The sequence below is a fragment of the Chelonia mydas genome, chromosome 9 (assembly GCF_015237465.2).
Source record: "Chelonia mydas isolate rCheMyd1 chromosome 9, rCheMyd1.pri.v2, whole genome shotgun sequence".
Classification (NCBI taxonomy): Eukaryota; Metazoa; Chordata; order Testudines; family Cheloniidae; genus Chelonia; species Chelonia mydas.
This window is the reverse complement of record NC_057855.1, coordinates 99,723,977-99,737,739: the sequence shown is the minus strand read 5'-3', so window position 1 is coordinate 99,737,739 and position 13,763 is coordinate 99,723,977. Positions and strand designations below refer to the sequence as shown.

General features: G+C 46.2%; 1 protein-coding gene across 16 annotated transcripts in view; it reads left to right on the top strand.

Moving 5' to 3' along the window:
- Nucleotides 1-13,763, top strand: part of HTR2C (5-hydroxytryptamine receptor 2C) — a 435,377-nt gene that overhangs the window by 280,420 nt on the left and 141,194 nt on the right. For 8 of the 16 annotated variants that reach the window (XM_043522556.1, XM_043522552.1, XM_043522557.1 and 5 more), the window contains one exon: nt 12,822-12,916. In XM_043522556.1, the coding sequence (XP_043378491.1) occupies nt 12,822-12,916 (95 nt within the window). Of the gene's footprint in view, nt 1-6,369; nt 6,501-12,821; nt 13,281-13,763 lie in introns of those variants that run through there. The other 8 variants (XM_037908975.2, XM_043522554.1, XM_037908978.2 and 5 more) reach the window with 4 other exon arrangements.

The following is a 13,763-nucleotide window of genomic DNA, read 5'->3' as shown; positions in this document are numbered from 1 at the left end:
ACAAAAAGATGGTCCCTACCTCGAATATCTTATGATTTAAGGGCTTGTCTACGTTGTGAACTAGTGCACAGCAAGCCAGAGAGCAAATCTACAGCACATCAGCTCCCCGCCCACCCACCCGCTCTGTGTACAGTGCTAGCGGGCATGAAAAGGTCCAGAGTGCAGCTCAGCATCCTGAAAATGCAGTACGTGCTGCCTGCTGTAGCAAGGTCCACACGGCACGCTGGTGCGCTGTAAATTCACACCGGGGCTTGCCGCTCGCTAACTGGCCTTGTACACAAAGCGTAAGACGAGAAACAATGGACGGATACCGCCAGGCTGATGGAGGAGTACTAGGAAACAATGGGACAGCCTTAGTCCGCCTGATAGGCTGTGGCATCCGCGCTCCCGCAGTGAAACCATTTCCAGGTTTTTGTAGGCATCATGGCCAAGGAACGTTTTAAGGAGGAATCTGAGGGAGGCTCAAGGGGTAGCTTTGTGCATGCTAACAGTGTGCTTCTCCCAGGCATGAGGAGAAACATGGGGGAAAGCAAGAAGATGTTTGAAAACATAACAAGTGGGTGATTGAGTCTGGCATGGGCTGAGGTGAGGCAGGAGTCAACATCCTGGTAGTGGGGAGCAAGGATAGATAGGATGGGGTTAGGCCAGGAAGGGCCTTGAAAGTAAGACAAGCAGCTTCTGTTCGATGCAGGGCAGCAAGGAGAGCCAGCGGAGGGATGCACAGAGAGGGGTGACGTGGTCGAAGCCACGGGGTAGGACCGCGATAGTTGCAGCATCATTCTGAATGGGTAGGAACAGGGCAAGATTACATTGGTCACGGCCAGAGAGGAATGTTGCAGTGATCGAGACTCAAGAAGAGAGCCTGGACAGCAGTGTGTACTGCAGACAAAGCCTTAGCTCTGTGGCTGCATAGGAAAGGCCCTGCTTAGAGATGTTATGCTGAGATCAGAGCCTGGATGTGAGGACCCAGAGAGAGGCCGAAGTCGAAGATGAAGCCCAGGTTACGGGCTGGAGTGGCTGGCAGGATGATGGTGCGTCCCCAGGGCTGGAGAATGGAGGTTGCAGCAAAGGCTTTGGGCGGAGGATTAAGAGCTCTGTTTTAGCCATGTGGAGCTTGAACGGCTGGCGAGACATCCACAAGGAGATGTCAGAACCAGGCTGAGATTTTGGTTTGGACAGACGGTTTGCATTCAGCCTTGCTGCAGCACATGGGTCAGCAGAACCCAATGGAAACCAGAGCTAGAAAGCGCAGATGTTTGAATCATATCACCTGAAATCCAAGGCAGGCCCAGACCCACCCCCATCCCATTCACCCCCTGCACGCCTCAGGAATCTGCGAAGCGCCCATTCTCCTCCTGCAGGTCAGACTGAGTCAGGCTGTCTCCTGCCACTGTCTGCTTCCAGTGGGGAGGGAGCTTTTGGGAGCTGTTTGTTCCCCACTTTCGCTTCTGCTCTTGGCTCCCCCTGTGTCTGGCCTCCCACTCCCTCCTATCCTACCTGAGCCTTGCTCTCTTCTGGCACTGCTGCTCCCCTCCTGCACTCTTTGCACTCTCCTCTGGCCGGGGTGAGGTCCTTGAGGGTAGACATGGTGCTGATGCTTCTGACAAACAGCCCCTCTTCACCACGTGCTCATTTTGATACTTGGAGAAAGGTTCTTGTAAATAAAACTGTGAACATGGCTCCTTTTCTCCACGATGAGGGAATATTTATACCGCAACTCTGGGCCAACCCTAGACCAGGGATGTCTCCCAGGGAAGCCTCGGACCAAACTCAGTAGTGATGCAAAAAGTGATGCAAGTCAGAAAATAGCTGCAAGTGATTCAGTGAGGGAACTTGTCCCAGTTTGCCCTGCAGTGGGCAACACAATGAGTGCCCCTGACATGCGAAGGGTTGGAATCAAGTGGGAGTGTAGCAGGGAACACAAATAACAGGAGGGTTGAAGACAGCGTAGGAGGGCTTGTCCCATGCTGCTGCACAGCCACGGATTTTAAAAAGCACTCGTGAGTAAGGTGCAGATGCTCCTGCTGCTGTGGAGTTGGGGTTGGGGTTCAGTGCTGCAGTATTCCCTCGCCCCTTGCCTTTCGCGTACGTTCCTTTAATTCTTCATGCACACGGTCACCTCACAGTTCCATCCCTGACATCCGTTTTCTAACCCTCAGCCACCCCAGGGGCCTGATTCTCCCCTCCATTACGCCAGTTTTACACTGCGTAGTTGTGTGAGCTGCAGTGGAGTAACTGGTGTAAAACGGGTGGAGTGCAATGGCGGGTCAGACCTCATGAGTAACAGACACCACTGTTGAATTTGCCTCTTTCTCCAGTTGACATCTTGTCTTCCCTTGCCTGCCTTTTAGAGAGAGAGCTAGATCCAAAATAAAGACACGTCTGCCAGGCATGGGATCTTTCAGGGCTTCCTTCCCTGGCCTCCTTTCCTACACAAACTGTCAAGAAAGGTGGAATAAACCTAGAACTGATCAAATGTAACTGCCAGTTAAGAGTGTTTAGTTTGTTAAAGAATGAGATGTCTAAATGTTCTGGTTGTTTTAACATGACTTCATTTGTAATACCTGACTACTAGCATGTGTATATTTCAAGTACATAATGAAAGTGAAGTTTCATTTAGCATGGAGATGAAATTGTTCCTGACTAAAGAAGCTGTTTTAGCTCATGGAATAATGAGATTCTTTCCCCCAGGATCATCTAACACAATGTGACAACACAAATACTATTCACTATTATCCAGCCTCCTCTGTCATCTCTGCCTCCATTCGTACGCACGTCACATGCTGGGCTGCATGGATAACTGAAGCTGCTTTTCCTCCATTCCTGATCTGAAAAAGCTCTACTGTAGATGAGTCAACGAGAAGAGTCGTCTTTCTTTTCAATGTTACCACATGCTGAACAGCACCACTGTAAAAAAACTTCAAAAACAGACTCCAGCGAGAGACTGCTGACTTGGAATTAATTTGCAAACTGGATACAATTAACTTAGGCTTGACTAGAGACTGGGATGGGTCATTACACAAAGTAAAACTATTTCCCCATGTTTATCTCCCTCCCCCCATTGTTCCTCAGACGTTCTTGTCAACTGCTGGAAATGGCCCACCTTGATTATCACTACAAAAGGTTCCCCCCTCTCCCCTCCACTCTCCTGCCAGTAATAGCTCACCTTACCTGATCACTCTCGTTACACTGTGTATGGTAACACCCACTGTTTCATGTTCTCTGTGTATATAAATCTCCCCACTGTATTTTCCACTGCATGCATCCGATGAAGTGAGCTGTAGCTCACGAAAGCTTATGCTCAAATAAATGTGTTAGTCTCTAAGGTGCCACAAGTACTCCTTTTCTTTTTGCGGATACAGACTAACACGGCTGCTACTCTGAAACCTGTAAATCTTTGTGTACAATAGGTAAGCACGATGAGTATCACTCTCACCTCTAATAGTTAAATGTCGGCACACGTGACCACAAGGAGATACATTGTCTAGTGGTCAGAGAATTGGACTGGAAGCCGGCAGCTCTTGAGTTGTAATCCCAGCGCTGACAGGCTCGCTCTGTGACGAGGGGTAAGTCATGTAGCCCTGTCTGTGGAATGGCGCTCACCGTTCCGAGCTGGCTCGCAGAAGGGTTGTGTGACCCACTCAGTTAGTATTTAGAAAGCAAGGAGTAGTATTATGGAAGCATTAAAATCCCACCATATACCTGGTCCTACACCCAGTGCCCAAGCCTCTAAACCTGTGGCACTGGTGGAGGCTGTACAATTATTTCCTGTCATTTGTGGGATTTCTTGTATGTTTTCTTGAAGCATCGGGACCAGGATACTAGACAAGATGGCCCTTGGTCTGATCCAATTTGGCAATCTGCATGCTGCTGTTATGGACCAGTTATTGAACACTCTATAGGGTGTAATCCTCCTGTTTCCAAAATGAAGTTCTTTTAATATCAGGTAACTTTCCAAGTAATGCTTTGGAATGACTTAGGAATGAGCTTTCCCTAACCTCGTCTCTGTTTGGTGCATTGGTAGATGAGACCTTTCAGGAAAAGGAGGTGGTTTCTTGTGGTTATTAAGAAAGAAATTCCCTTTTTCAGACAAGGCAGATTTAGCATAACAGAACCCTCCATCAACCTTCTCACTTGAGGAGGAAGAGGCTGACTGCACTAAAAATGATCATGAGTAATGTATTGAGTAGCTGACTGCTAATTACATGGAAGACAATGTCAAAGGAGACGTTTCCCTAAGACAGATAGAGATGGCATTTGCATTGGCCCTGTTGGCCGTGCAAAGGATTGCAATAAAAATGGAAATCACAGAAGGAGAAATCTGAAAGGTGCTGCAGAACTGTTGAGGATTTATTATGCCTGTGATTAACTATGGAGAATGTGCTAACCTGTGCCATGTAGAAATTAAACATGGCATTAGATAAGAACCAGAGAGCAAAGAGTTATTTAAATGTGTCGGAGAGCACTTTGGCATATGTTTTTATTGGTTAAGAAATAGCTTCATGTCTGACTTTTTATTCTGCTCCTTTCTATTTTGTTCCCTGAAAGTATTTTGGGCCAGAATTTCAATAGCTACCATTAAATCTGCACACCAAGAATTGTCCACATAAATTGCCCATGTTTTTAGTTTGTTCATGCCTCTGGACAGCTGTGACACTTGATGAATCGGTGTAATGATGTGATATTTGGGCATGCTAATTTAGAGGCAGGTTGAGGTTTCTATTCAGATATCATCCTATTTTATATTAGTCCAAGTCACTTTCACTATTCACTAGAAAAATTATTGTTCCAGGGTAAATTTTGCTATTTCTCTTTTTTAGACCAAAATGAGAAAAATCCATCACCCCTACAGATTCCGGAGAATTAGTTCTGAATGCAGCTAGTCATTTTTGCATGGAAATGAACTACTCAGACCATCAAATCTATTGTCATTTATGAACAAACTAGATTTTAATTCAGTTCTACGGAGGTGAAAGTCTAGTTTAGAAACCTCATATGAGACCACTCAAGAAGGAGATTCTGGAGTTATCATAGATATTTTTCTGAAAACATCTGCTCAGTGTGCAGTCAAAAAAGTTAATAGAAGGTTAGGAACTATTAGGAAAGGGATAGATAATAAGATAGAAAATATCGTAATGCCACTAGATAAATCCATGGTACGCCCACATCTTGAGTGCTGCCTGCAGTTCTGGTCACCTTATCTCAAAAAAAGATAGATTAGAATTGGACAAAGTACAGAGAAGGGCACCAAAAATTATTAAGGGTCTGGAACAGCTTCCATTTGAAGAGAGATTTAAAAGCCTGGGACTGTTCACCCTGAGAAAGCGATGACTAAGGGCAATGTGCTAAAGTCTGTAAATCACGAATGGGGGGGGAGAGAGTGACTAGGGAAGTGTTATTTACCCCTTCACTTAACACAGGAACCAGGGGTCACTCACTAAAATCAAGAGGCAGCAGGTTTAAAACAAACAAAAGGAAGTGCTTCTTCGCACAGTGCACAGTCTCCCTGTGGAACTCGTTGCCGGGGGATGTTGTGAAGGCCAAAACTATAACTGGGTTCACAAAACAATTAGGTGAGTTCATGGAGGACAGGTCCATCAATGGCCATTAGCCAGGATGGTCAGTGACGAAACCCCATGCTCCAGGTTTCCCTAAACCTCGAACAACCAGAAGCTGGGACCTGATGACGGGATGGATCACTCAGTGATTGCCTCTAAAGCACCTGGCGTTGTCCACTGTCGGGAGACAGGATATTGGATTAGTTGGACCATTGATCTGAAGCAATATGGCCCTTCTTTTGTTCTAGGACATCAGCGAGGCTACTTGCAAGCTTCAATTAAAACACATGCTTAAGTGCATTGCGGGATCAGGGCTGGAGTGCTTGGGAATGTATAGTACTGACCCTGAGAGAGCTTTTGTCCCATGAGGGTACTTTGTGTTTGACATCAGTGGCTGAAAGGAGCCTCTTTCTTTGTGATTAAATTACCACCGTTGCCATGAAACACGTAATCTGACTATGTACTTAATGGAGAGACAAGGTGAGGGAGGGAATATCTTTTATTGGACCAACTTCTGTTGGTGACAGAGACAAGCTTTCAGCCACACAGAGCTCTTTCTCAGGTCTCTTTACCTAATGCCAGGCCTGAGCAGTAGGACGTTACTTCTCAGCATCTGAAGCAGAGATCTTCTGGATTAGAAAGACCTGCCCCATCCCACACTGTTCATCATGAAGTCCCCAGTCTTCTCCTGCAGCAGTTAAAGCTATGGGCTGGCACTAAGCCAGCTCAGGGAGAGAGGATTTAATAGAGGGGAAATTGTTAAACATACTAAAGAGTTCATATTCTCTCTCTCTCTCCCCATTTCATTTCAGCATTGGAGCTCAGATATTTCGTAATCATGAGTCCCATCACCCCCTCCCCCAGCTGAGCCAAAGGGAGGAAACACCATAAGGATTCTTTTCCCATGTCTGTCCGTCAGTTTGTTCGACATTCAGATCATTGGTAAGTGTGGTGCTTCACCCTGGGCTCGCTCCCCAGCCTGCAGCAGGCACATGCAATTGGAATGAAGGAAGTAAAAAGAAAATGCAAAAGCTGCCTTCTGTTTGTACCAGAGAAGCCAAACTGAGCCAAGACAAAACTGCAGATTTCCACACAGTGTGGTGTCGTTTGTGGGCACAGTTTGCCTGCTGCTGGGAAAAGTCCTGTGGTTCTCACTCCTTCCGAGTCTGAACACCAAGTTCTCATTTGAAAAAGTTGGTTTTTCCAGGGAGACTCTCTCTCAAGCTTGGTGTAGTTTGGCCTATATAGCTTTAAACACGCCATTTTATGAGGAAGAAAATGAAGCCATTCTATCACATTCATTTGGAAAATTTTGTTTTTCCTCTGCAAAACCTTGAACTTTGCCATTGTAATGACAAAGATGGTGACAGGAGCAGCAGACAGAAGGAGGCGAATGCTGCTTTGTCCCACATCGCCTAGGGGTCTTCCCAGGCAACCATAGCTGATTTCAACCCCACCTTCAGCCTGGGGGCAGGTGGAGGCGGCATGGCTGGAGGGCTCAGTGTACCGGCTAGCCGCAGCTGGAAGATGGTCCCGAGGGGATGGCTGCCACTGGCGTACATCAGGGCAGCCCAGAGGCTCTGCTGCGGGTGGGATGGAGCCAAGAAGAGAATTGTTGAGCTGTAACTTGTATCCGGCTGGCCGCCTGTCTCTGCAGTGTTGGATGTGGAGCAGAGGTTAGACATTAAAACAAACAAAACCCGTCGGTGGGTAACTCTTACTTTGTAGGGAGGCTCCCTGACGCCGAGGAGCAGGCACTATAGAAAATCATCTGTAATTGTTAGTGGAGCAGGAAAGTAAGGAACTTGCTACCGCATTGCAGTGTTGTAGCCCGTGTACTTTATTCTTCTCTGGTTATTCCTTCCCAAGATCCATAACTGTTGCATGTTTCTCCATTGCTATGCAACAATTAATTACATTAGTTCACTAAATCTATCATTAAACAACTGCAATCTACCCTAATAGCTGCTTCCCTAATTAAATATCCATAATGTTCCTATCCTCACTCCTGAGCTCTGGGCATCTTATTTGTCAATATCCAGTCCTCTTTTCATCTTCCTTGCATTTCCCTCTGTTTCGCCAATGTAATCCTCAGGCATGGGAATTGCCTCTGATGCAGGGACAAGTCAGACTGTCCATTGTGTGGGGACATTGGAGATGTGGTACATATGTGTGGGGCTGGCTCTTTCTGCTCAAGGAGTGAGGAAAGCACATGCTTCTCATCACCAGCCACTGTAACACATCCACACTCATACACATAAGGAGCAATCTGTGTGGAAAGCTGTATTAAAACTGTACAGCTCTCACTTTAAATGCTGTGGGCTTCCTGGTCCTGCTTGCAGGCTAGTGGGCTCTGTAGGAAAGGATGTGAGCTGCAGCAGCCAGTCAGCCTAGAGTAAGGTGCGGTGAGCTGTGCTTCTCTGTTTCAGGGAGCAGCCTGCTTTGTCTCTCTTTGTTTTATTATTCTGAATTCTAAAAGATCAAGTCGTGTTACACTGCAACCTTCTAGCAAGAGTCTTTTTTGTTTTTTTTCTCCAACTGCTCAGTTTATATGCTCTGACACAGAACAGTTTGTATCTTTTTTGGTGTCCACATTTCTGCACCACCTTGTCTTGATGCTACACAGGAATGGTCACTTCGTTGTTGCTGTTCCCTCTTCATTCTGGCCTGTGCAGTTGCAGATGAGCTTCATTTAATGTTTTAGTCAGAGCCAACCTTTTAGATTGGAAACGTGTGAAACGTGTGGCTCAGGCTAGCCTTGCTCTGTAGCAGTGGACCCCACTTTGGGGGTCCAATCTGACACCCCTGAAGCCAGTGGGAGATTTCGTATTGCTGGATATTGCTGGGACAGTCCGGCCATGAATTTGGTGGTAATTAAAGTCCACTCACACTGCAGGGAGAGTGGCTGTCTTCACTCCATTGCAGTGGAATTTTGCTCCTTTTCTACTGGGGAAGTTTCAGCACATGATAAACCAGTTCCATTGTACAAATCCCCAGGGGAAGGGTCACCAACCAGAGAGGTGTAAGAGCTGTATTCCAAGGAGATTCTCTCTCAAACGTGGCGAGGCTTGGCCTATGTAGCTTCAAACGCACAGTTTTATGGGGAAGAAAATGAGGCCACTCTATCACCTGGGCATTCGGATAGCAGTGCTGTAGGCCAGGCTCATCTGCACTGAATTCAGCTCAGAGATTTATGGAGCTGAATTAGAGGACACCGAGGATACATGCTGAAACAGATATATTATTCCTGTTCATCTGTTGTCTTTACACAGCACCAGTGGAGCTGATTGGTCTGATTTAAAGTTTGTGCCCTCATGAAAGAGGCAAACAGTTCTCCTTAAACACTCTGCCAACCTGGGTTTTCTAGAGAATAATGTGGAGTTGATGCAAACAGTATTTCGTTTTAAAGCAATTTGATGGTTCACAAGTCTCTTCAGTAAAACCTGGAAGACATCCAAATAGCACTGACTCATGGGTTCAGGGTTTTGTCTGAGAAGTGCAGAAGAATTATATGTAAAGTGGTAATAAAGATAAAAGACCCTGAAAAGGCACTTTTCTGTCAGATTCTAAAACAGAGTCAAGAAGCGATGATTTTTCAAAGTTTAACATGAATCTGAGCATTAGAATAGGCAGCTCCCTCAGGATTTGAAATCAAATACGATGTTGAACTCTGCCTGTGACAGCAGCTTACAAAAATGTGTATTAATCAATTGTACATAATTTGAGATGCAACAACACTAGCCTACCTGTACAGTTGCTTTGAACATTTACACTTTTTTATGAGAACATCAGCTTAATTTTTCATTAAGATCACTAAGCAGATGCAGATTTTATTTAATTTAAATATTTATAGAATTTTCTCAATCTTTCAAAATGGATTAGACACTGAATGAGGAAGCTAATATCATCTGGGTGATAATTTATCTGCTGAATCCACTTAAGAAACCAATCACGAATTAGGTAAAAAGTTACTGGAGTTGAAAAGTATTGTCTAAAGTTGTACATACTACTGGGACACGAAAAGCAAGCCTCCTTTGGTGGAGGGAATATATTTCCAAAAGACTCTCCTACAGCAGATTATTTTTACAAACACTACATTTCCATCTCTGCCATGACTGCTTTTCAGGACTTGCTATTCTTCCCACTACACTGTATTCGCTAGACCTGGGACATACAGCACCAAAGAGAGAGTAAAAATCCTGAAATTCCAAAGAGCTAGGGTCCCAGTTCTGCAAACACTTGCATGCTTCCGTTGAAGCATGTGGCTAGTCTCACTGAAGTCAATGGGACCATTCTTAAAAGTTAAGAATATATGTAAGTTTTTGCAGAAGAGGAGAGGAGCCTAAGCCCAAACCGTCATGTGTTTGCGCCGTTGAGAATACTGTGAGCTGCAAAGGAGATGTTGCCTCCAGGATCCATCGCAATCTGCACTTGGCACAATATTGCCCGAGGATTCGATCAGCTACAGACAGCACTCTCCACTGGTGTCAATGACAATTTTGCTAAAAACCGACAGCCCAATATGACCCTTTATATGTACGAATCCATCTGTACATCTATGTTAAAGGGACAGCACCAATTTCAGATCTGGTCCCTTTTGAGCAATAAGCTGAAGGTATTTGCAGGTCCTACACCTACTCTGGACAATTTTTACGGTTTTATTATCCCATTTTCCTATTGTTCTCTATGGTTCTCTGGCTCTGTTGCTGCGAGAGACCCATAGAAGTAACGGAGGCATTGGGCTGACTCTGTGGGGAAGCAGGGAAGCCAGCTGTACGTACAGTGCTGTCACGTGCACAAAGGAGACAAACTGAACTGATGGAAAAAAGTCACTCCTTAGTGACGCGGAGCCTGCGGCGCCGCGCCTCCCGGGCCAGGTCGACAGACTCAGATTAGCGGGGCTCACGCGGCTTCTCTAACATAGCTGTGTAGACGTGCCCTAGGAGGTTACACTTACAGAATCATAGAAGATCAGGGTTGGAAGGGACCTCAGGAGGTCATCTAGTCCCACCCCTGCTCCAAGCAGGGCCAACCCCAACTAAATCATCCCAGCCAGATTTAGTTCAGTTTGGTTACTTTGTGCTTTTCGCAGCACCTTGAAATTGCAGCTCGGGCTGGCACGCAGGCTTTGAAGCCCAACTTTCCTCACTGAGCTTCAGAGCCTGAGCTCCAGCCCAAGCCGTAACTTCAAAGCTTTGTCTACATGCCTGTTGTTAGAGCGCTGGCTCGATCCCCGCTGGCCCAAGGCTGTCAGTCTGGGCTGGGAGGCGTGCTCCTGCAGGCTCCAGAGCACGGTGTAGACGTGCCCTCAGGTTAGGTGTTGCTCGTAGCAGGGACGTGGGAGACTGAGTTCAGACAGGAATGGGACTGGGGAAGCAGGCAGCGTCCCTCTAACTTGGAGGCACTGTTCATGGCTGCTCTGCTGTAATCTGTACTATCCCCAAAGCACCTCCCCCTTCCCCTGGCGTTTAATTATTTATTTCTCTCACTTGACTCTGTCAGCAGCAAGAGACATCACCCTCTGTTTCCGTGAATGGGTTAATCCCCCCTGTGCACTGAGAACAATGGTCCCTTCTGGCCTTAAAATCTATGGACTGGAGTGTCCGGGTCTGACCACTTTGTGTCATGCTGCTGGAGATTCCCCCCGGGATGGAAATCCCATGGCTGACCTAAGGGAAAGGCGGGGGTCGTATCCGGGGCACGGAGGGAAAAGGCCTTAGGAGGAGAGGGGAAGGCTTGGGGCCCAAAGAGACATTGACATAAGGGCTCTGAGAGACCTGAGGAGCAAACTAACAGTGCCCCTCTGCAGCTTTTAACTTCCACCGGGGCTGGGTGGCTGAGCCAGGAAGCTGTGACTGGTTCCTTCGCCACAGGGAAGGAGCAAACTCTGTGAATCTGTGAAAGATCAAGAAGGGAGATTGACATTCAGGGCTCTGTGCTGGTCCCAGAGAAGCAAATTGCCAAACTTCTGTTCATTTCAGTAGAAGCAAGACCAAGCGTTCAGGTGGCTTTTTCCATTTTTCTCAGGGGCAATTTTGATCATTCTCCTACCCAATGGGAGAGGCTTCCTCTTCTGACTGCACTGTCAGACAGCCAAGAATAAGGTGACTAGGCTCTGCACATCTCCGTATGAATGAAACAAATTTCCTGGCTTTGGATTTTTTTTCAAGTAACTATGGATTTAATTTTGCAAAATGCTAACAGTATCAAAATAATCTGAGCCCTTGAATGCAGCAGAACTGGGTTCTGACCCACTTGCAAGTGTATTTTGTGCTATGTCATGTTTTTTAGTTTTGCTACAAAATGTTCATGAAATGAAACCCAAGCATTTTCCAGATTTTTTTATGAGTATCTTATAAATTGCCAAATTAACTTTCATTGGTTTTTGCTCCATAGCACTAGGTCTGTGTATATGCCAATGCCTTTTCTGCCTTTGCTTTATACTCCTAATACATTGTGTGGCTGGCTTTAGATCTCTTCGCTTGTCTGTTTTGTGCATTATGTTTCATGTTGGAATACTGGGTAATATTTGTTTATTTTTTTCTTATCATCATTACATTTCACTTCTTGCTTACCTGCAAGCTCTATTTGGTTGGTCCATATATCGAATCTGTCTCAGTCGTGAATTCTTCTCAGTTCCCCCTAGCTCTCTCTCCCCAGCAGGTTTAATACTTTTGGAAATTGTACTCCTGAAAGGTCATCTTCTATAAGATACAAGGGAGAGTCCTCTGGCAATGCAGATCTTTAAGGAACAGTAGTTGTCACTTATTTTAACCCTGAAATGTCCCATTTGACTGACACAATCTGTTTTCTATCCTTAGGCACATGTTTGTCTGTCCTAGGGTTTAGATTTCTGCCCATAGCTTCTTATGTCTTCCATGTCAAGTCAATAGTAGTGTTCGTACTGGACTTCATGGAATCTCTGGCACGTCTCCATTTGTGGGATCAGGCCTCTGCTTGCAACAGGATTTTGGGGGAGTGGTTGTTTAGAAGTGGTTGAGTGGCAGGAGGGGGTGTTAGTATTAGGGGTTAGGGGCAGGAGAGGTTGTCAGTATTGTGCATATAATTCCTGTGAGAGTGGAAAGGCCGTTTCAAAGTGGCAGGTTTTTCTGCATTTCCCAAAGACAGTCAGGATCTGGGTTCACCCCATCTCCTCTGGAAAGTCTCTCCACAGCCACATCCTCTCAGATTAATTGACGAGTCCGGAGTCTATATTGGGGTAGATGAACGCTGTTTTCAATTTCTCTCTCTTTTTTTTTAAAGGTCACCCTGGTGGTATTTTAATTCACCACGTCGTATGGAAGCCCACTGCCGGCCACGCACAGACCAAGAGTGCCGCCGAAGAGATGCTGTTGAAGGTGCGTTAGCAAAACAGCGAGTCAGTGCTTAGAGTAACGGTTGTGCCCGTCATGTGCTGTACTCCCGCACAGGTTCCTCGTCGTTCCAGCTACTACAGTGGCCAAACTTCTAGTTCACAGCACGCTGCCATGTGTGCCTGAGTCGGGATGCAGCTTAGCAAAGAGTAATGGAAAGCATTATCCAGGGTAAGATGTGATAGAAAAGCATTAATTTCATATCCAAGTATACGTCCCTCCGCCTCAAGCCCCCAGTTGAACTAGTGCCACGTAATCAAACGCGAGCTACATAGACCACTCCAGATGACAATAATGCCCTCTCAACAAAGAACAAACTCACGCTCCTGTGAGAAAAGCTTCGCTGGTGGTAAGTAAATCCCGTGTGTCACTGCCAAGGGGCAAAAAATGCCTTTCCTTCGTGTGACAGCAGTGTCGTCCCGAAGTAGGATGGTTGCAAGGCGGTGGTGGTGGTGCTGGCTTGCTTGGGAAAATGCTGGTTTGGCCATTATTGTTTCTTCGCTTGTGTCTAAACTCACTCACAAACCATACACTGGCTCCTGAGTCCTCAAATGGATAACAGAGTCCAACAGAGCAAGACTGAAAGAGGCCACTCCAAGAAGTGGTGGGATGTCGTAAAGGAAGATATGTTAGCATGGGTGTGATAGAGGATCTGGCATTGGACAGAGCACTTTGGAGGGAGAGGACCTCATGAGATGGGATTAACACAAGAAGGAATCATAGAAGATCAGGGTTGGAAGGGACCTCAGGAGGTCATCTAGTCCAACCCCCTGCTCAAAGCAGGACCAATCCCCAACTAAATCATGCCAGCCAGGGCTTTGTCAAGCCTGAC